Source organism: Heptranchias perlo, chromosome 35, assembly GCF_035084215.1.
Source record: "Heptranchias perlo isolate sHepPer1 chromosome 35, sHepPer1.hap1, whole genome shotgun sequence".
Taxonomy (NCBI): Eukaryota; Metazoa; Chordata; class Chondrichthyes; order Hexanchiformes; family Hexanchidae; genus Heptranchias; species Heptranchias perlo.
In genome coordinates, this window is record NC_090359.1 from 10,066,724 (window position 1) to 10,090,409 (window position 23,686).

The 23,686-nt window shown below is 45.2% G+C and overlaps 2 protein-coding genes and 1 non-coding gene across 4 annotated transcripts in view; 2 read left to right on the plus strand and 1 right to left on the minus strand.

Moving 5' to 3' along the window:
- Nucleotides 1-2,524: 2,524 nt before the first annotated feature.
- On the minus strand, nt 2,525-2,596 carry trnah-gug (transfer RNA histidin (anticodon GUG)). The gene has a single exon. It is a non-coding gene; the product is annotated as a tRNA-His (tRNA).
- Nucleotides 2,597-13,130: 10,534 nt separating this feature from the next.
- Nucleotides 13,131-14,663, plus strand: LOC137302023 (zona pellucida sperm-binding protein 3-like). The gene is made up of 8 exons (XM_067971729.1): nt 13,131-13,203; nt 13,291-13,394; nt 13,486-13,663; nt 13,750-13,876; nt 13,957-14,036; nt 14,118-14,239; nt 14,311-14,445; nt 14,524-14,663. Exons 3-8 carry the CDS (start codon nt 13,560-13,562, stop codon nt 14,640-14,642), a joined length of 687 nt encoding a protein of 228 aa, XP_067827830.1. The 5' UTR covers nt 13,131-13,203; nt 13,291-13,394; nt 13,486-13,559; the 3' UTR covers nt 14,643-14,663.
- Nucleotides 14,664-18,305: 3,642 nt separating this feature from the next.
- Nucleotides 18,306-23,686, plus strand: part of LOC137302346 (CD209 antigen-like protein E) — a 79,397-nt gene continuing 74,016 nt past the window's right edge. Inside the window, exons 1-2 of one of the 2 annotated variants that reach the window (XR_010958438.1) lie at nt 18,306-18,415; nt 22,802-22,993. The gene's annotated coding sequence lies outside the window, so the exon portion shown is untranslated. The remainder of the gene's footprint in view (nt 18,416-22,801; nt 22,994-23,686) is intronic. The other variant, XM_067971983.1, reaches the window with a different exon arrangement.

Below are 23,686 nucleotides of genomic sequence, written 5' to 3' on the forward strand. Positions count from 1 at the left end.
ACAGCTTGTATTAATGTTCTGCTGATGATATCTTAATATTATCTTATTTTTGGCCACTTTAATTAAGTTCACGGACAAATTCTTCCATCATCCCTTCTCCCACATCGCTTCTCTCTCTCATTCATTCTTTTCTCCTTTCAAACCAGAAGAGGGCGGGAATCAGAGCTCACCCCCCCGAACCCTCCGCACACAGACCCCCGTCTACCACCCCGTGTGATCCAAGAGACAATTCAATACATTACACTCTGTATAAACACAGAAACCTGACACAGCAGGGGAGATCGCACGGTGTTGCACACTGAGTGAAATAAACTGAAGTGTTTATAAAAAGTTACAGATCACAACACGTGTCTCTGTCTCTCTCCGCCATCCCGGCCTGTGCTGTGTTATCCGTTCTCACCCAATGTGTTACTGGTAATTTTGTGGAAGTGCATGACGGGATACTTGACCATATTAACTCTTTATTAACTCACATGATAGGATCAGCCACAAACACAATGTGAGCACAATTGTGTAATTGCGTTTGAGCCTTGGTATGTTGATAATTAGGCCTAGCACAGCCTGGCCTTCCTTGAGATAAGGACAGAATATAATAATAATAGAGTTGATGAATGGCCATGAAGCCTTGAGACTGGCTCCAGCCTTACTGATAACAAGGAACAGGAATGCATAGAGAAAGAAAATAGCTGACATCTGCTCAGGCCGACGTGATGTCTATGGATGTTCGGGGGCTGGCTCACTACTTGATTGACCAACTACCTGAGCCAATAAAGAATGTACGTGTACGCCCACATTCTGTAACAGGTGGGCGTTGCCTAATGAATTGTAGAAACATGAACTGATTCATTGACTCGGCGAAGTTGCACCCTCAACCATTGTTTGAGGTGCACTTCCACTTGTATACAAGTTGGGGTTCAATAAAGTTTCTCCTTGTGCTACTTGTTTGGGTGTTAATGCATTTGTATAGTGTTAAGTTTCGACAGTTTTCATCAACATCTTTGACTGGCAGCATACGTTGGTGATGCCGTTAAAACAGCATCCGGTTCCTTGGCTTAATAATAGAGAAATAGAACACAAAAGCAAGGAAGTTATGTTAAACGTTTATAAATCATTGTTCAGGCCTCATCTGAAGTATTGTGTCCAATTCTGGGCACTATAATTTATTAAGGATGTCAAGGTCTTGGAGAGGATGGAGAGGAGATTTCCCAGAATTATACCAGGGATGGGGTTTAGTTGTGTGGAGAGACTCGAGAACCTGGGATTGTTCTGCTTCGAGCAATGAAGGTTAAGGGTAGAAGTAATCCACGTGTTCAAAATTAAGAGGGGTTTTGATCGAGTAAATAAGGAGAAACTTCACCCACTGGCGGGAGGGTCGGCAACCAACGGACGCAGATTTAAGATGATTGGCAAAAGAACCAGAAGGGAAATAAGGAGATTTTTTTTACACAGCGAATTGTTATGATCTGGAACGCACTGCCTTAAAGGATGGTGGAGCTCGATTCAATCGTAACTTTAAAAGGAGAATTGGATAAATACTTGAGTATCTCCCCACAGATACTACCTGACCTGCTGAGTGTTGCCAGCAGTTTCTTGGTTCATTTTTGAGCTTTCACTATAGCAGTTTTCCTGACAACCTGCAACTTGCCTCAAGGGCGCAGCTTCAAGCACAACTTTCTTGTGCTCTTCTCACACACAAGATCGCACTTTACTTTCCGACACACGCGCTTTAAAATCTGCCGTTTCCGCACACGAGAATTTGAAAGACCTTCCGCTCATGGCCTGTAATCGTTCCTTTTTCCCCACAGGCGCTCTTTACATTTATCCTCTACTCGATTCAATCGCATGTTTCAACAGAACTATTAAGATCAAGGCGGAACACTTCCGATCTTACTGCACCGCCCCAACTTGCCAAATGTGCACCTTTCAACCGCCATTCGCAGCTCTGTTGCGCTGCCCGTCACTCACGCAACTCAACTGCTGAGAGAAAAGAGCCAACAAGCATCAAAACAAAAACAAGTTCTTCAGTTACCATCCCCTGGATCACAAGATTCCCCAAGTAAATTTCGTGCACATTCGGGCGGCTGTCTTTCCAGAGGCCAGCCCTGCTTTTTTTGTGTTTTTCTGTCGAGCGGTCACGCAGATTGAAATGTATCGACTGGTTTCAAGGGACAAATGAACATTGGTGTGAATGGGACATGTGCCCAATAGAAACAGCGGTCGGAGCAGAACAAACTTAAAGGCGTGAGATCGTGAAAGTGAATGTTAGAGTCGGCAATGGAGCAGGAAAGTGTCCATGAAATGGAAGGAGGAAAGGAAAGGCGGCCTATTGATTGTGGAAGGATGAAAAAGCTGCGAGAAGAGGCGGGTTTGAACTGTGGAACATCAAGTACAGGCATGTGAGAGTGCTGGGATTTGATGGTTTTTCGCCACCAAAAAATTTTTTTTTTTTCACGTATTAAGGATTGATCGATTGTTGCATTATATTTGCAAGCGCGGGAGAGAACAAAAGAAGCAGCGCACACTATGCCGTGACTCGGATTCGAACCGAGGTTGCTGCGGCCACAACGCAGAGTACTAACCACTATACGATCACGGCGCCACATGTCAGTGGTAAGCGATCTGCCCGAACTATTTAAATAGCGCCTTTAAGGTAGCAAAACGTCCCAAGGCGCTTCACAGGAGCTTTTTTAAACAATATTTGACCCCGAGCCACAGAAGGAGATATTAGAAGCAAAATACTGCAGATGCTGGAAAGCTGAAATAAAAACAGAAAATGCTGTGAATAATCAGCAAGTCAGGCAGCGTCTGTGGAGAGAGAAACAGAGTTAACGTTTCAGGTCGATGACCCTTCGTCAGAACTGGAAAAGGTTGAAGATTAAACAGTTTTTAAGCAGGTAGAGAGCGTTTAAGGAGCATCTTAAGGGAGGAGAGAGAGGTAGAGAGGCGGGAGGTTTCGGGAGGGAAATCCAGAGCTTTGGGCCCAGTCGGTTGAAGGCACGGCCGCCAATGGTGGAGCGATGAAAATCGTGGATGCGCAAGAGGCCTGAATTGGAGGAGCTCAGAGATCTCGGAGGGTTGTCGGGGTGGAGGAGGTTTCAGAGACAGGGAGGGGCGAGGTCATGGAGGGATTTGAACACGAGGATGAGAATTTAAAATTTGAGATGTTGGTGGACTGGGAACCAATGTAGGTCAGTGAGCAGAGGGGTTCTCCTCCTGAACGGTGGTTTGAATATTTGGAGGGGGAGGTGAAAAGTCTCTCGATTTGATGTAATGATCCCACTTTTCAACTCGGTTGGAGATGGGGGCAGTAGTTTGCAAGGACCGAGAGGTCAAGGGTGAGTTTTTTGAGGAGGGTGTGATGACGCCAGATTTGAAGGGGAGGGGGACAGTACCTGAGGAGAGGGAACCGTTAACAATATTGGGCTAACATGGGAGCCAGGAAGGGAAGTTGGGGGGCAGTAGTTTGGTGTGAATAGGGTCGAAGGAGTAGGGGGTGGGTCTCATGGTCAAGATGAGCTCAGAGAGGGCAAGAGGGGAGATAGGAGAGAAACTAGAGAAAGATGTAAGTTCAGGGCTGGGGCAGGGGGAACCTTAGGGGAAGTTTAGCTTGTGGGTGGGGGAAGGGAGGGAAACGGCAGAGGCAGCTGAACGGATGGTCCCAGTATTAGTGACAAAGAAGTCCATGAGCTCCTCGCACTTGTTGTTGGAGGTGAGGGGGGAGGGGCAGGGGAGAGGGGTTTAAGAAACCGGTTTGCAGTGAAGAGAAGCCGGGGTTATCTTTACATTCCAGGATGATCCTGGAATAGTGAGCAGTTTTGGCAGAGAGCAGGACCTGATGGTGTTTTAAGTGTTCCCGCCAGATCTGGCGATGAATGGCTGAACCAGTTGTCCGCCATAAATTTTCAAGTCTGCGACCTTGGACTTAAAGGATGGGAGATGAGGCTGCACATCACATCCCTGAAACATTGTTACCCGTTTCTGTCTGAAACTGATGAGTGTGTAAATAGTAAGTAACAGAAAAAAAAGTATTTTAAGCATCAAACTTAATTCTGATCATTATTATAGCATAAAACCTGAACAGCCCATCCCTCAAACACAGATATAAAACCAGTTCCAGGACCCTGAGCCACTGTGAAAATGTTGTGATCACGACCTGATTCGAACTCGCAGCTTTCTGATCGGGAATCAGACGCTGTCAGTTTCGACAGGAGGTGGATCCGGATCCAGAGGAGGGAGATCGGTACCGACCGCCGCCGGGACTCTCGGAGGGCGAGAGGCGGAAGCAGCAGCAGCCAGACCGCCTCAACAACAGCTCAGGATCCCCGCTCTCTAATCCAGCCGCTGCCGGCCGAGAGCTGCCGGTCCCGGCCTGAGCCGTGTCTGGGAGCCGCCTGCCGGTCTCTCTTTACTGAACGGGACCGATCCAGGTGCAGCTCACACACAGGCCCAGGAATCCCACTCCGGACAGATTCACTTCTTTAAACCTTGTTTAGATTCAGTGAATTGGGATTTAATTCAATCCTCATCTGCCCTCCGCTCTGTCAGTTCAGGACTTTATTTAAACCGATACTTGGAGCTCTGTTTTGCAGGGTGTCGGCTGTTTAAATATTTCTCAGTCCCACTACTCCCATTCATAACACTTTTTGCTGCTAACTGCTGATTGATACAAAGTGCCCAGGAATTGGGGGATTTCTCCCGGGGACCGGGAACTGACTCGGATTCGGCTCAACCCTCAAATCCACAAAGTTTTTGTCACTGCTGCTGTACAGGATTAAAGGAAGGGACCGAACCAGAAGCGGTTTTAAATTATTACTGACAAATCAGGGTCAAAGGCAAAGGATACAGTCTGCTTATCTACAGGGCTGAGTCCCTGCCCGCTTCACTGTCTGTCTGTCTGTCTCCCGGTTTATCCGTCTGATTGAGTCTCTGCTTTATTCTCTGCCTCTTTGTTTGCTGTCTGCAGGCCTCCCGACCCGACTGACTGACTAACTACCGGACCGTGTGTCGGAATGAATGACTGGGACTGAGTGTCTGCCTATTTATGGATCTGAATGGCCACATTTCTCAGTCCCTGCCTTCGCTCTGTGTCACGGGCCTGTCGCTGTCTCTCAGGAGACACCCACACCCTTCACACACCGCCTTTGACGACTGAACGCAGGTTTGCTCAGTCTGTCCCCGCAGCTCCTTCGGGAGTTTAATGATTTTGAAATGAAGACTTTTTCCTGTGTGACTTGTGAAGTTTTGATTCGTGAAATGTTTGTGAAAGAGAAGGATTGAGAGCTTTTAGTGTGGGACAGAAGTGATGTTGTTTAACGGAGAAGCCACACGATGCTACAAACGGAAAAGCGGTTTCCGTCGTGCAGTGGTTATCATGTTCACCTCATGCACGAAAAGTTCCCAGTTCAATCCTGGGTGGAAACATTATTTGGGAATTTGCTCCTCTGAAAAGGGGGCGATAATTGACTTTTCCTTTTGAATTTCGCAACGGCTGCACCACATTCCTGATGTCATAAACACTGAACATTTTAACCACTCTCTTAAAATACAGTCTTTAAAATGCGAACGGATAAAAGTTCATCACATGCAAAACACAATAACTTCCCCACGTGTCACTCGGTAACCATGTTAGTATTTCCGTCAGTCAGTCTGCAGAACGTTATCGCTTCATTCATGGCGATTACAACAATTATTCATTTTTCACAGAGTTTCTTCAGTTTCATGTGTTCAGTTAATAAACTTCATAATTGTTTTGTGAAAATTATTTCCCTGACCGGGAATCGAACCCACACCGCGGCGGTGAGAGCCCTGAATCCGAACCACCAGATGCCGCGCAGTGGGTCGAGTAACGGATCGGCAGAGTTGAGACAAAGAACAAATTAAAAGTAGAAACAGAAAATGTTGCGAACTCTCAGCAGGTCAGACAGCCTCTGTGGAGAGAGAAACAGAGGGAATGTTTCAGGTCGGTGACCTTTCATCAGAACTCGCTCCACAGATGCTGCCTGACCGGCTGAGTGTATCCAGCATTTTCTGTTTATAGTTCAGATTTCCAGCATCCGCAGCACTTTGCTTTTGAAATTAAAAAGTAGCCCAAGTTGATGAAAGTTGCACCAGTGAAAATCCTGGGTGGAGATTTAGAGGATGCGACAGTGGGAAGGGCTGGACTGCGATTCGAACAGTCCTCCAAGCAAATTTCGGGGAAGTCATCGAAATTTAAAAGAGGACTTGGAACGGGAATAGAACGACAGGCTCACGTGACAGGGCATTGGTATTCGGAATGTACAAAATGCAGTCCCCACTGCTCTGATTACCTGAATCAGACAAATAGTAATTCACAACACAGGACAAATCCATTTGATTTGAGTTTTGGAAACCCATTCACGACAGCAGCTGTCTCCCATCAGTTTACTTTTCCAAACTAAAGGGTGTGAAGCTTGCACGAGTGATGATCTGTGCTGTATTATTTCTGAGCAGCAGACTCACTTTGCCCCATCAATGCCTATTTGTTGGAAGGCGCAGTCCCCATTGGTCGAGGGGATCGGTTTCTCGAGCTGTGATTCACCATCCTCTATTTCAGGAATATTCCGGTTTGCTGAAAATGAGATGAGATGAAACGAGCAGGTCCAACGAGCCGGTCTGTAACACCACACGGCATCGACAAAGTTGTCTCTTGCACTTACAGTGAAGCGGAGGGCAGTTTTCACCCTTAAACCAGCAAGTTAGGTGACGCAGTAAATAGTGTAGATGGGAGCAGGAAGTCGTGAAGGGACATTGATGATTAAATGAGAGGGTAAAACTGTGGCAGATGGAGTTCAATGTGGGGAAGTGAGATATAATCCACTTAGAACCTTAAAAAGATAAATCAGAGTATTTTCTAAGTGACGAGAAACTAGGAACTATGGAGGAGCAGAGAGGTTCAGGGGTCCATCTCCAGAAATCACTAAAGACTAGTGGACAGGTACAAAAAATAATTAATGGAATGTGAGCCTTCATCTCAAGGGGCTGGAATACAAAGGGTGGAAGTTATGATACAGATGCATAAAGCTCTGGTTAGACCACATCTGGAGAACTGCGTTCAGTTCTGGGCACCGTACCCCAGGAGGGACATATTGGCCTTGACTGGGTGTGGAACAGATTCACCAGAATGATACCGGGGCTAAAAGGGTTAAATTATGAGGACAGGTCTTGCAGACGAGACTTTTATTCCCTTGAGTATAGGAGGTTAAGGGGTGATCTAATTGAGATGTTTCAGAAGATGGGGGAGGGGAGTGTCAGAAGATGGTTTGTCGTGGAGAAGAGAAGCCAGGGGTTATCTTTACATTCCAGGATGATCCTGGAATAGTGAGCAGTTTTGTCAGAGGAGAGCAGGACCCGATAGTGCTTTATGTGGTCCAGCCAGATCTGGTGATGAATGGTTAACCAGTTGTCCACCATAAATGTTCAAGTCTGCGTCCCTTGGGCTCACAGGAGTGGAAATGAGGGCAGTACTGGGAGGATCGACCAGGGTGAGAGAAGAGTAATGGTTTTAATGGGGAGAAGGGCATCAAAGATGGAGGTGAGGGTCTGATCGAGCAGATGGGTAGCTGCAGAAATGTCGTGGTGAATGGAGGGCCAAAGTCCAGACAGTTAGGAATTTGAAAGTGCTGTTGTAAGTGACCTGGGGGAGAGTTTTTTCCAGGGATGAACACAGAAGGAAGTGGGTTAGTCCCACTCCCCTGCTCTTTCCCCATATCTCTCCAAATTTTTTCATGTCAACTATTCACTCAATTCCCTTTTGAAAGTTACGATTGAATCCACTTGCACCGCCCTTTCAGGCAGTGCATTCCCGATCATAAAAACTCGCTGCGTAAAAAAATCTCACCTCATTCCCCCGCCCGTGGCTTTTTTGCCCATTGATCTTAAATCTGTGTCCTCTGGTTATTAACCCTTCCATCACTGGAAACAGTTTCTCCTTATTTACTGTATCAAAACCTGTCATAATCGTGAACCTCCATTAAACCTTCTGGGTGTAGTCTCAGTGCCCTTCCTGCTGACCATCTCTTCAGTTCTCATGTGGTCCAGCGGTTAGGCTTCCTGGTTTTCACCCAGGCGGCCCGGGTTCGACTCCCGGTGTGGGCATAACAGATTTTTAGTCCCAGCCTCGCAATTTGCCTGCAGTTCGGGCTGTGGCTGCTGCTTCCTCCCTCGCTTCTGTGTCAGACCCACAATCACACTGAGAAATGAGGCAGACCACAGCTCTTAAAGGGACAGTGCACTAAAAGCAACAATGTCCCGACAGGTCACTCAGCAGCTCATGGCCAAGTGTTTGACTACAATCCTTTTATCATTCACTGTAAAACCCGAGGCTCAGTGAAACACTCACAGAATATTCTGGAAACACTCAGCGAGTCAGGCCGAATCTGTGGAGAGAACAAACCAATTAACTGAGAGTCTCAGTGAGACAAGGAACGAGACACGGCTCTTCACAAATTGTCACGGGATCTTTTACACCTCGGAGCAGAAAGAAGGGACCCCCATTAAACACCTCATTCAAAGGACAGCACCTCTCACGATGCAGCTCCCTCTCAGAGCGACACAGTCAGTCTGGATCATGTGTCCCAGTCCTGGAACGGGAGATGGAACCCAAACCCTTCTAAACACAGCCTGACTCCCTGGTGTTCCTCCCACTCTTGGCTAGTCATGAAACAGACTGTGCCACTCCCAGAGTAACTGATGAGCACAGCCTCAGCCCTGGGTCCCGGTCTGCACCATAACTGCAGCCTGTTACCGCTCATAGAAAGTGGGATTCCTGTGTTCATTCTGTGATGTGCATTGGGGGAGTGGGACTACATGGATTGCTCTTGCATAGAGCTGGTATGGACTCAATGGGCCGAATGGCCTCCTTCCGTCCTGTAACCTTTCTATGATTCTATGATTCCATGTGGGTGGAGAGGGATACAAGGAAGTGATCAGAGATGGCCTTATCCATGATTGACACGATCGGGAGTAGAGAGGCCACGTGTTTGCAAGGTCGAGGGGGTGGCCATGAATATGGGTCGGGGAGTTTCTATGCAGGGAGAGATTAAGGGAGGATAAAGTATCACATAATAGACTTGTTTTAAAAATTGAAGCCCATGGGATTAAAGGGACAATGGCAGCGTGGATACAAAACTGGCTAAGGGGCAGAAAACAGAGAGTAGTGGTGAACGGTTGTTTTTCAGACTGGAGGCAAGTATACAGTGGTGTCCCCCAGGGCTCAGTATTAGGACCACTGCTCGTTTTGATATATATTAATGACTGGGACTTGGGTGTACAGGGTATAATTTCAAAGTTTGCAGATGACACGAAACTCAGAAATGTAATAAACAATGTTGAGGATAGTAACAGACTTCAGGAGGACATAGACAGACTGGTGAAATGGGCAGAAACATGGCAGATGAAATTTAATGCAGAGAATTGTGAAGTGATACATTTTGGTAGGAAGAATGAGGAGAGGTAATATAAACTAAATGGAACAATTTTAAATGGAGTGGAGGAATAGAGAGACCTGGGGGTGTCGTTACACAAATCTTTGAAGGTGGCAGGACAAGTTGAGAAGGCTGTTAAGAAAGCAAATGGGGCCCTTGCCTTTATTAATTGAGGCATAGAATACAAAAGCAAGGAATTGATACTAAACCTTGATAAAATACTGGTTAGACCTCAGCTGGAGTATTGTGTTCAATTCTGGACACCAAACTTTAGGAAGGATGTCAAGGCCTTCGAGAGGGTGCAGAAGAGATTTACGAGAATGGTGCCAGGAATGAGGGACTTCAGTTATGTGGAGAGACTGGAGAAACTGGGGCTGTTCTCCTGAGAGCACAGAACGTAAAGGGGAGACTTGATAGAGGTGTTCAAAATTGTGAAGAGTTTTCATAGGGTAAAGAAGGAGAAACTTTCCAGTTGTAGAAGGGCAGTTACAACACGGGTTAGATGGAGAGCAAAGCTCCCTCGACACTGTCAAATCAAACACTCCCAGGGAGGGTACAACACGGGTTAGATATACAGTAATGCTTCCTCTACTGTGCAGTTTAGATCCCGCCTCAGATTTCAGATAAAAGGTTGGTTTCCTGGACACTCTGCTGGTGTCTCTCTGTACTCAGTTACACCGCTCTCTACCTCCCTCTGCTGGTGTCTCTCTGTATCTCTGTGCTCAATTACACCGCTCTCTACCTCCCTCTGCTGGTGTCTCTCTGCATCTCTGTACTCAGTTACACCGCTCTCTACCTCCCTCTGCTGGTGTCTCACTGTATCTCTGTGCTCAGTTACACCGCTCTCTACCTCCCTCTGCTGGTGTCTCACTGTATCTCTGTACTCAGTTACACCGCTCTCTACCTCCCTCTGCTGGTGTCTCTCTGCATCTCTGTGCTCAGTTACACCGCTCTCTACCTCCCTCTGCTGGTGTCTCACTGTATCTCTGTGCTCAGTTACACCGCTCTCTACCTCCCTCTGCTGGTGTCTCTCTGTATCTCTGTACTCAGTTACACCGCTCTCTACCTCCCTCTGCTGGTGTCTCACTGTATCTCTGTGCTCAGTTACACCGCTCTCTACCTCCCTCTGCTGGTGTCTCTCTGCATCTCTGTGCTCAGTTACACCGCTCTCTACCTCCCTCTGCTGGTGTCTCTCTGCATCTCTGTGCTCAGTTACACCGCTCTCTACCTCCCTCTGCTGGTGTCTCTCTGTATCTCTGTGCTCAGTTACACCGCTCTCTACCTCCCTCTGCTGGTGTCTCTCTGTATCTCTGTGCTCAATTACACCGCTCTGTACCTCCCTCTGCTGGTGTCTCTCTGTATCTCTGTGCTCAGTTACACCGCTCTCTACCTCCCTCTGCTGGTGTCTCTCTGTATCTCTGTGCTCAGTTACACCGCTCTCTACCTCCCTCTGCTGGTGTCTCTCTGTATCTCCGTGCTCAGTTACACCGCTCTCTACCTCCCTCTGCTGGTGTCTCTCTGTATCTCTGTGCTCAGTTACACCGCTCTCTACCTCCCTCTGCTGGTGTCTCTCTGTATCTCTGTGCTCAGTTACACCGCTCTCTACCTCCCTCTGCTGGTGTCTCTCTGTATCTCTGTACTCAGTTACACCGCTCTCTACCTCCCTCTGCTGGTGTCTCTCTGTATCTCTGTGCTCAGTTACACCGCTCTCTACCTCCCTCTGCTGGTGTCTCTCTGTATCTCTGTGCTCAGTTACACCGCTCTCTACCTCCCTCTGCTGGTGTCTCTCTGTATCTCTGTGCTCAGTTACACCGCTCACTACCTCCCTCTGCTGGTGTCTCTCTGTATCTCTGAACTCAGTTACACCGCTCTCTACCTCCCTCTGCTGGTGTCTCTCTGTATCACTGTACTCAGTTACACCGCTCTCTACCTCCCTCTGCTGGTGTCTCTCTGTATCTCTGTGCTCAGTTACACCGCTCTCTACCTCCCTCTGCTGGTGTCTCTCTGTATCTCTGTACCCTGTTACACCGCTCTCTACCTCCCTCTGCTGGTGTCTCTCTGTATCTCTGTGCTCAGTTACACCGCTCTCTACCTCCCTCTGCTGGTGTCTCTCTGTATCACTGTACTCAGTTACACCGCTCACTATCTCCATCTTTTTTTCTTTTCTTTTTTTTCCTTTCTTTCGAATGAAACTTATGAAATAGGACAATGGAAGTGATTGAATGGAAGGAGGATTCTAAAGACATTGAGTTTTTTTTCTGAAAGACATCCAATCGTATCACAACAGCGACTCATTGAATTGGAGTCAGGTGACTGCAGTGTATAAGAGGTGTTGGTTGGTGGGTAAAGTGATAGTTGAGTTATTTGGTATCATGGGGGATTTTGTAGTGAGAGGTTTGTTCTCGGTGCTGGTGTTAGTTGGAGCGGTTTGTTGCTCTGATATTTGGCAACAGTTTAGAGGGCAGAGATTTCCATGGAGAAGAGTAAAACCCAACCCTGTTCCTCCCTTTGGTTCCCATTTCAGTGTGTCTGAGGGGAGAAGTCTGTCTCCACTGCAGACTGTGATGGTGCAGTGTGGAGAGCAGAACCTGCTGGTGAGAGTCGACATGGATTTATTTGGAACCAGGCACCTGATTAAAGCTGCTGACCTGACCCTGGGGACAGCAGGTTGTTGGCCAACTGGGATCTCCTCTCAGAACCACACTGTCTTCTTTGACTATGGGCTCCATGAATGTGGCAGCAGATTGCAGGTAATGTGATTCCTCAACTCTTGCTCCAATTTCACTGTGGATTACTGCCCACTCTGAGCTCATTAACATCAGGTGAAATTCCAGCCACTGAGGAGATCCCTGAATGAAATCAGTGTATAAATTCTTGCCCACTGTTAAATATCACCCTGTGTGAAACTACTTTCTTTATATTGACATGTTAATCTTAGCTTTATATTTAAAAAGAACTTCAACTTGTCACTGAGGGACTGCATCTTTCTTAAATGGGTCGTTACCACTCTCTAACTCTGAGATTCAATTCCATGGACCTTGAACCTTCACCTACATTTCTCCAAAACACTCTGTTCTCTTGTGCCTCAATTGATTTATCTTTTCTGTTCCTTCCTGTGGATATTCTGGCCTGTTGCCTCAACTTGTGGTCAATGAATGTTCAGTGTGGAAGTTCCTGTTGAGACTGCTCTTAAATGATGAAACAAGTGGAATAATAATTGTATCCCAATGTATTAAAGGGGAACTCCACTTTTGTTTATTACACCTGCCAATCCCCTTGTTTTAATGGACACAGATGAGGTTTAAAAGTGATGTGTTTTGTGCTCCATATCAGGGGTAACTTGAAGCCCCTTAAGGTGAAAGCTCTATTCTATATGGGAAAGAATGCTCATCAAATCTGGCAGTGCCAATCATTTCAGGGTTTCTGACTGCAGGCCTGAAGTCCCCTGTAATAGAAGGTGGACTGAGTCGAGTAACAGAGGCTGCTCCAGGCAACTTCAACCAATGGTGGAGCTGCTTCAATCATGTGTCATTGAGGAACAACTGAAACTCCTCAAACTGCTGCTTAACAGGGCAGGAAAATTACCAGAAATAGCTTTTGTCCAATGAGACCAGCTCTTCATTCCTGAACCTGATGTCTTTCAGGTGGCTGGAGATTTCCTGGTCTACACCACCCACCTGAAGCACACCCCAAATGCTCGTGGATCTGTCATTGTGAGAACTAATGGAGCAATCATTCCCATTGAGTGCCACTATTTTCGGTAAGAATCTTTACTCTGTGGCAAATAAGGTCTACAGCAGGTGCAGTTCTCTGAAGTTGTCCTGAAATTACACTCCTGTCCTTCCAGGAAGGGCAATGTGAGCAGTGACCCTATCAAGCCCACCTGGATCCCATTCAGCTCGACCAAGTCTGGAGAAGGGCTTCTGTCATTCTCACTGCGTCTTATGAACGGTATGTGATGGGTGGATGGGGAGTGCTTTTCTGTCGTCTCCCACTTGGAGTTACACCCACTGTCTCCAACCCTTGTCCTCTTGTACTTCAGATGACTAGCTCACAGAGCGCACCTCGACTGTCTACTACCTGGGTGACCTCATTCACATTGAGGCCTCTGTTTCAATGACCAACCACATGCCCTTGAAGCTCTACATTGACAGCTGTGCAGCTACATTGAGCCCAGACAAGGATTCCACCCCAAGATACAACATCATTGACTACCATGGGTAAGGAGCTCTCTGCTTTCTCCAGCTCGTTGTGTCTCAATCGGTTCACTTAATTCACTTTGTCCTTTTTTAAAATATTTCTTCAGTTGCCTCCTGGACAGCAAAGCTGAGGACTCCTTTTCAACCTTTGTGTTGCCAAGAGGTGAACGTGAGCTGGACAAACTCCAGTTTGACCTGGATGCGTTCCGCTTCTTTGGAGATGACCGTTCCTTGGTAAGAGGAAGCCAAACATTGGGTTCCCCATGTTGGGAGGAGGTCACTAAATAACAACTTGTATTGAATGTGTCCCTCAGATTTTCATCACCTGTCACTTGAAAGTTGCTGCAGTGGATCCGAGTAATTCCATGAACAAAGCTTGTACTTTCCAGAATATGTAAGTTCCCTCTCTCGCTCAGGGATGTGTTGATTAAAGGGTGATGGACAACATGGTTGATAAACTGATTCTCTGGTTTAGCTGGACCCCATTAGAAGAATCGACCAATGATGTGTGTGCCTGTTGTCATCTGGGCAGCTGCAGTGCCACGAGGGATTTCCGACCTGATTCCAGAGGAAGGAGGGATCTTGTATCTGGACCTGGTAGGACATTGATCCTCTCTGTGTTGGTGGTCACCCTTTACCCTCTCTAACTGGAATGTTTGATATTGCAGAGAGTGATGCTGAATTGAAGTGGGAGGGTGAGGCCTCACTTGGACCCCTGGTCATTCTGGATCCTGATGTGACAGAGCTGGCAACTGAGTCCCTTCATGAGCTTGAGCAAAGGATGCAGGAGAGGTCTCCAGGTGGTGAGTTGGCCGACTGCTAGTTTCCATTTTGCCCTCAGTATTTCCTTCACTGACCATTGGTTTCTTGTTGCTTTTTAGGTGTGGAGTCTGAGGTGGTCCTGATCCTGGCCCTGACTGTGACCGCTGTCTCTCTGATCTCTGCTTCTTTGATCGCCTTGTTCCTGTACAGGAAACACAAGCAAACCCAGTTCAACTAGTTATCAAATGACCAATAAAGCAGTGACTACTTGTATCTTCTCATGGCTGGTTGCTCATTTTTCATTATCTGGCTCCAATCAGCATGCAACGAGTGCTCAATACTGTTAGTAACACTCCGCACTCCTCCACAGTTCCTCCTGTTAGTGAAATGGGTTTTAATGGGTCCATGTAAGTAGTGGCAGAATGGCTGGTAATAGTGTATCCAGGCCCTGTCCAGGGATGGCTGCAGCAATGGGTGAAGGCTTGCCAGGCCCTCATTGTGCAGGTCAATGAACTCTGAAGGGACAGTGGGACTGGCCTGAGGTACTGGTGGCAGCTGGTTGACGGCCCAATCATTCCCTTGGTGTCCCGTGGCCATTGATCACTCGAATCCCACACGGGCTCCAAACTCCAGTTAAACTTTCCCTTTTGGAGCTAATTGTCCAAACACCAATAGGGTTGAAAGTTGGTGGACTTGGAACTCTCCTCCAAGATTGAATATCTCTGCCCCTGGTGGAACGATTCTTGTTTAGTGGGGGTGGGGCTCCAGGTAGATTTCAAATGTTCAGTGTAATGGTTAATGTACACGGGGGGCAATGATGTGCCCATTGGGTACAGGCACAGTGAGAATATGAGGGACGGGGAACCCAGCGGTTGTGATTTAACTCTGTTGGATTTGAATTTCACCTGTCATCTTGTGAGCACAGATTGAAGTTTCTTTATCCTCAGCTTCCCCTCACGACAGGCCCTCAGGATTGTATTGTAAGTCGTTAGTCCTATTTTCAAAATACATTGTTTATCATTCACTGTATTTGAAGGGTGGTCATCGGAACAGGAGTAGGCCATTTCGCCCCTCGAGCCTGGTCCACCATTCAATGAAATTATGGTTGATCTGTGACATAACTCCATATACCTGCCTTAGTCATATCACTTACCTTTTTTTTTGCTTAACAACATTTAAGCTGAGATAATAGATTTAACAATTGAGTGAGCATCAACTGCCATTTGTGGCAGAGTGTTCCGAACTTCTCCCACTCTTTGCGTGTCGAAGTGTCTCTTCACTTCACTCCTGAAAGTCCTGATTCTAATTTTTAGGTGATGTCCCCTGGTCGCTAAACTGGCTGTTTTTATAACTTTACAGTGAATTGGGTACAATCCATGTCTGGGACACCCTTGCCTTGTGAAATACTGAAATTTGTTCATAAAATATTCAGATTAATAAGAGAATGTTTAACTTTACTGAGCTGGGTTTTTCTTTTTGGTTAATCAGACATTCAGGGGGTCTATTAAACAGGATGGGAGCTGTTAGCAGTAAACACCCTCGCTTCAGACAACATTCTTTGGCGGGTGGAAACCACTTCTCCATTTAAATCAAATCATGGTAATATTTTACTTGAGCTATAATCACTGAAGTTTAGTGTTTAAACATAGCAGGAGATCCAGGCTCGTTCTGTTAAAGTAGAATAACAATAAGTTAGTGGGAACTTTTAACAATAGCAATTCATTTCTGCTCACTGTACACACTGAAGGTGATTTTTCTTCCAGTGGAAACTGCAGTCAGACGGCCCCTCCTCACTTTCACTCTCAGCTTCCTCACACTATTGATAAATAGTGTTCGGAAACTTTAAACCCAATAGATGACAATACATTCAAGTGCAGTGTAGGTCCATCCTACCCTCTTCTGACTGTTGTCTGATTTACATGTAAACATTTCAGGGAGACTTTACAAAGTGGCCAGGTCACCAGGAGAACTACTTTGGGATATTTTTACAATGTTGCAAAAAATACCATGTAGAAATGCTTCAAGAATTCATTCTCAATGAAGCTTAGGATCTTGCAGTACAGAAACAGGTGACTTTCCTCTCCCCTCATCCAATTTAATGTTCCTCTGTTCCAAGGTCCCTATACCACTCCCATTTAAAATAATTCATGGAGTCTGTCTGAACAACACTTTCAGGCAGAGCTCGACATTGTTTCTTTCCTCTCTGTAAAGATTTTTTTTGAATCATGAACAAGTATCTTTTGCCATGTCACATTTGACACTAGGAGTTATAGAATCATAGAAATTTACAGCACAGAAGGAGGCTATTCGGCCCATTGTGTCTATGCCAGCTGAAAAAGAGCTATCCAGCCTGATCGTGGTCTTGGTCCGCAGCCTTGTCGGTGACGGCACTTCAAGTGCACATCCAAGTACTTTTAAAAAGCGATGTGGGTTTCTGCCTCGACCACCCTTTTAGCCAGTAAGGTCCAAACTCACACCACCCTCTGGGTGAAAAAAATTATCCCCAGTACCCCTCTAATCCTTCTACCAATTACTTGAAATATATGCCCCCTGGTTATTGGCCTCTCTGCTGAGGGAAATAGGACCTTAATATCCTTTTTTTATTTGTTCATGGGATGTGGGCGTCGCTGGCAATGGCAGAATTTATTGCCCATCCGAAATTGCCCTCATGAAGGTGGTGGTGAGCTGCCTTCTTGAAGTGATGCAGTCTGTGTGGCCCCCAATAATTTTATACACCTCAATTAAATCCCCCCCCTCAGCCTCCTCTGTTCCAATGAAAACAACTCCAGCCGATCCAATCCTTCCTCATAGCTAAAATTCTCCAGTCCTGGACCATCCTTGTAAATCTCCTCTGGACCCTCTCTGGTCCAATCCCATCTTTCCTGTAATGTGGTGACCTGAACTGGACACGGGTTAAATTTATTAGTCCGCCTGTTCCCACAGGTCCCAGTCGAGTTTCTTCATTCCTTTCCTTGGTTCAATCCGTCATTCACCGATTGGGTTTATGACCGGTCACCACCTCCTGTGATTTCCCCAATTGGCTGCCCCTCTTCTCAGAGATTCTCTCGCTCCACAGACCACCTGCACTCTGTCGGTTCCACCAATCCGGGAAGCTTCACCTGTGATTGGATGAACTCGGTGACCCGGGGCCGTCATGGCGGCCGAATCTCCCACAATGCAGAGCGGCAGAGAAAAGGCCCCATCTGTGAGACGTGCCGCGCTGCACTCTGGGAGAATGTTCGCACATGCGCACATCACCCGCCGGATCAGCGGCCGCTTCCTGTTGTGTCGCGAGACAAACTTTCCGTTTTTTCGGTTGAGAACGAGCGGTTTTTATTGTGACGGAAACTGACGTCACTTTTCCTTTGAATCGCGCGGTTTGATTTAAATAAACGGCGCACATGCGCAGTGTGGCGCGTCCCTCTTAAAGGGCCCTGGACCGGCCGAGAGTCCCCGAGCCCGGGGACAGGACCGAGAGACGGGCAATGGGATTAGAGCGGAGGGCGGCCCCGGGGAGGGGGAACTTGCATTTCTCCAGCGCCTGTCACATCCTCAGGACGACCCAAAGCCTCGCAGCCAATGGGGGGCTTTGGAAATGAGGTCACTGTTGTGATGTGGGCAGCCATTTTGTGCACAGCAAGATCCCACAAACAGCAATGTGATAAATGACCAGATAATCTGTTTATAGGTGTTGGTGGAGGATTAAATATTGGCCAGGACACCGGGGAGAACTCCCCTGCTCTTCTTCGTTGCTGGGGGCGATGGGGCGGGGGCGGGGGGGCCGTTGCCGGGGGTGACGGGCGAGGCCTGTGAGCCGCTGCGGCCCTGGGCGGAGAATGGCGACACCCGCCGACTCCAGTCTCACCTCCGACTCCAGTCTCTCAAGTTCGAGGCACCGTTAAACAAAGAAGAGAAAACTTCCGCCAAAACCGTGAGGATCCGCGCCTGGGCCCTGACATTCTGCGGCTCCGCACACGCAGCCTTCGACCGCAGGCTCCTGACAGACATCAGGTATGGGCAGAGCAGCAATCAATAATCAATCACTCAACAAATCACAGCAATCAATCAATAACACCCAACTAATCAATAATCAATCACTCAACAAATCACAGCAATCAATCAATAACACCCAACTAATCAATAATCAATCACTCAACAAATCACAGCAATCAATCAATAACACCCAACTAATCAATAATCACTCACTCAACAAATCACAGCAATCAATCAATAACACCCAACTAATCAATAATCAATCACTAAACAAATCACAGCAATCAATCAATAACACCCAACTAATCAATAATCAATCACTCAACAAATCACAGCAATCAATAACACCCAACTAATCAATAATCAATCACTCAACAAATCACAGCAATCAATCAATAACACCCAACTAATCAATAATCAATCACTCAACAAATCACAGCAATCAATCAATAACACCCAACTAATCAATAATCAATCACTCAACAAATCACAGCAATCAATCAATAACACCCAACTAATCAATAATCAATCACTCAACAAATCACAGCAATCAATCAATAACACCCAACTAATCAATAATCAATCACTCAACAAATCACAGCAATCAATCAATAACACCCAACTAATCAATAATCAATCACTCAACAAATCACAGCAATCAATCAATAACACCCAACTAATCAATAATCACTCACTCAACAAATCACAGCAATCAATCAATAACACCCAACTAATCAATAATCAATCACTCAACAAATCACAGCAATCAATCAATAACACCCAACTAATCAATAATCAATCACTCAACAAATCACAGCAATCAATCAATAACACCCAACTAATCAATAATCAATCACTCAACAAATCACAGCAATCAATCAATAACACCCAACTAATCAATAATCAATCACTCAACAAATCACAGCAATCAATCAATAACACCCAACTAATCAATAATCAATCACTAAACAAATCACAGCAATCAATCAATAACATCCAACTAATCAATAATCAATCACTCAACAAATCACAGCAATCAATCAATAACACCCAACTAATCAATAATCAATCAATCAACAAATCACAGCAATCAATCAATAACACCCAACTAATCAATAATCAATCACTAAACAAATCACAGCAATCAATCAATAACACCCAACTAATCAATAATCAATCACTCAACAAATCACAGCAATCAATCAATAACACCCAACTAATCAATAATCAATCACTAAACAAATCACAGCAATCAATCAATAACACCCAACTAATCAATAATCAATCACTCAACAAATCACAGCAATCAATCAATAACACCCAACTAATCAATAATCAATCACTCAACAAATCACAGCAATCAATCAATAACACCCAACTAATCAATAATCAATCACTAAACAAATCACAGCAATCAATCAATAACACCCAACTAATCAATAATCAATCACTCAACAAATCACAGCAATCAATCAATAACACCCAACTAATCAATAATCAATCACTCAACAAATCACAGCAATCAATCAATAACATCCAACTAATCAATAATCAATCACTAAACAAATCACAGCAATCAATCAATAACACCCAACTAATCAATAATCAATCACTAAACAAATCACAGCAATCAATCAATAACACCCAACTAATCAATAATCAATCACTCAACAAATCACAGCAATCAATCAATAACACCCAACTAATCAATAATCAATCACTCAACAAATCACAGCAATCAATCAATAACACCCAACTAATCAATAATCAATCACTAAACAAATCACAGCAATCAATCAATAACACCCAACTAATCAATAATCACTCACTCAACAAATCACAGCAATCAATCAATAACACCCAACTAATCAATAATCAATCACTAAACAAATCACAGCAATCAATCAATAACACCCAACTAATCAATAATCAATCACTCAACAAATCACAGCAATCAATCAATAACACCCAACTAATCAATAATCAATCACTAAACAAATCATAGCAATCAATCAATAACACCCAACTAATCAATAATCAATCACTCAACAAATCACAGCAATCAATCAATAACACCCAACTAATCAATAATCAATCACTCAACAAATCACAGCAATCAATCAATAACACCCAACTAATCAATAATCAATCACTCAACAAATCACAGCAATCAATCAATAACATCCAACTAATCAATAATCAATCAATCAACAAATCACAGCAATCAATCAATAACACCCAACTAATCAATAATCAATCAATCAACAAATCACAGCAATCAATCAATAACACCCAACTAATCAATAATCAATCACTCAACAAATCACAGCAATCAATCAATAACACCCAACTAATCAATAATCAATCACTAAACAAATCACAGCAATCAATCAATAACACCCAACTAATCAATAATCAATCACTAAACAAATCACAGCAATCAATCAATAACACCCAACTAATCAATAATCAATCACTCAACAAATCACAGCAATCAATCAATAACACCCAACTAATCAATAATCAATCACTCAACAAATCACAGCAATCAATCAATAACACCCAACTAATCAATAATCAATCACTAAACAAATCACAGCAATCAATCAATAACACCCAACTAATCAATAATCAATCACTCAACAAATCACAGCAATCAATCAATAACACCCAACTAATCAATAATCAATCACTCAACAAATCACAGCAATCAATCAATAACATCCAACTAATCAATAATCAATCACTAAACAAATCACAGCAATCAATCAATAACACCCAACTAATCAATAATCAATCACTAAACAAATCACAGCAATCAATCAATAACACCCAACTAATCAATAATCAATCAGTAAACAAATCACAGCAATCAATCAATAACACCCAACTTATCAATAATCAATCACTAAACAAATCACAGCAATCAATCAATAACACCCAACTAATCAATAATCAATCAGTAAACAAATCACAGCAATCAATCAATAACACCCAACTAATCAATAATCAATCACTAAACAAATCACAGCAATCAATCAATAACACCCAACTAATCAATAATCAATCACTAAACAAATCACAGCAATCAATCAATAACACCCAACTAATTCACAAGGATGATACCAGAACTGAGAGGACAGAGTTATCAGGAAAGATTGAACAGGCCGGGGCTCTTTTCTCGAGAAAGGAGAAGGCTGAGGGGTGACCTGATCGAGGTCTTTCAGATAATGAAAGGGTTTGATGGGGGAGATGTAGAGAAAATGTTTCCGCTTGTGGGGGAGACCAAAACAAGGGGTCATCAATATAAGATCGTCACTAATAAATGCAATTGGGAATTCAGGAGAAACCTCTTTACCCAAAGAATTGTCAGAATGTGGAACGTGCTGCCACAAGGAGAAGTTGAGGCAAATAACATCGATGCATTTAAAGGGCAGCTAAAGAAACACATGAGGGAGAAAGGAATAGCAGGTTATGCTGAGAGGGTTCGATGAAGAGGCTCGTGTGGAGCACAACCGCCGTCATAGACCAGTTGGGCCGAATGGCCTGTTTCTGTGCTGTACATTCCATGTAATTCTATGTAAATTAACGGCACACATGCGCAGTGTGACCGTCACGCAAACATGGCCGTCACGCGGTGGATGACGCCACAATCCTTTCTGTGGCATCATGGGTCCCGTGATTGGCGGTTTCTCACCTGGATTCAGGGTCAGAGGTTACAGACCGTCTCCATCCTCCACTCAGCGCTAAAGAGCCCACCCGATGAACCCTGACTCAGGACCCTGACCCCGGAGATCGGCCCAAGGCCTCTTAAAGGGCCCTGCAGCGGCCTAGATTCGAGAGATGGGAAATGTGATTAGAGGGAAGGGCGGCCCCGAATAGGGGGAGGGGGATCTTGCATTTCTCCAGCGCCTTTCACATCCTCGTGTCCCAAATCTTCGCAGCTAGTCGGGGGCTTTGGAAATAATGTCACTGTTGTAAAGTAGGCAACCATTTCTTGCACAACAAGATCCCACAAACAACAATGTGATAATGACCGGATAATCTGTTTTAGTGATGTTGGTTGAGGGATAAATATTGGCCAGGACACTGGGGAGAATTCCCCTGCATTTCTTCCAAATAGTGTCATGGGATCTTTTACAGCCACCTGAGAGGGCAAACGGGGCCTCGGTTTAATATTTCATCTGAAAAACAGCATCTCTGACAGTGCAGCACTCCCTCAGTACTGCACTGGAGTGTGAGCCTAGATTTTGTGCTCAGGTCTCTGGAGGGGGGGCTTTAACCCACAACCTTTATGATTTTAGAGTTGAGAGAGTGATACAAATGAGCCACGGCCGACACCGAGTACTTCAGAAGGGTCGTTAATTCTTCCGTCCCGTAACACAATGTGACTTTCTTCCACAGGAGAATTCGTGCCTGAACTTCCAGGAGTTTTGAGGAAAACCGCACTGGATTTGAAGCAATCTGCTGGAAAATACTTGAGGCCGACTGGAAATCTCTTTGGATGTTCACACGGCCGGGAGGCACCAAGCCAATTCGATGAGACTGTGAAGGATGTCAAGTGAAATCAGGGACATGGCGAGCAACGGTGTGAAGGTAACTGGGGGATCCCCGGGGTAATGTCCAGTCTGTTCAGGTGGGCCGTTTAAAAGGAAATGGAACAGTGCAGGGGAGAAAGTTGTCTGGGGACCGGAAACAGAGGGTCCGGGTTAATGGGAGTTGCTGAGATTGGAGAAGGGTTGGAAGTGGTTACCCCAGGGGTCAGTGCTGGGCCCACTTTTATTCTCCGTATTTATGGACTATTTGGAATTACATAGAATTTACAGCACAGAAACAAGCCATTCGGCTCAACTGGTCTGTGCTTGTGTTTGTGCTCCACACGAGCCTCCTCACACCTCTCTTCATCTGTCCCTATCTGTAAATCCTTCTATTCCTTTCTCCCTCATGTACGTACCGAGCTTCCCCTTAAATGCATCTACTCCATGTGTTAGCAAGTTCCACATTCTAACCACTCTCTGGGTAAATAAATTCCTTCTGAATTCCTTACTGGATTTATTGGTGACTATTTTGTATTCATGGCCCCCAGTTCTGGTCTCCCCCACAAGTGGAAACTTCTTCTCCACCTCCACCCTGTCAAACCCTTTCATAATCTTAAAAACCTCTATCAAGTCGCCCCCCGCCTTCTCCTTTATAGAGAAAAGAGCCCCAGTCTGTTCACTTTCTCCTGATAGGTTTAACCTCTCGGTTCTGGTATCATCCTAAGTAAATCTATTTTGCACTTTCTCCGGT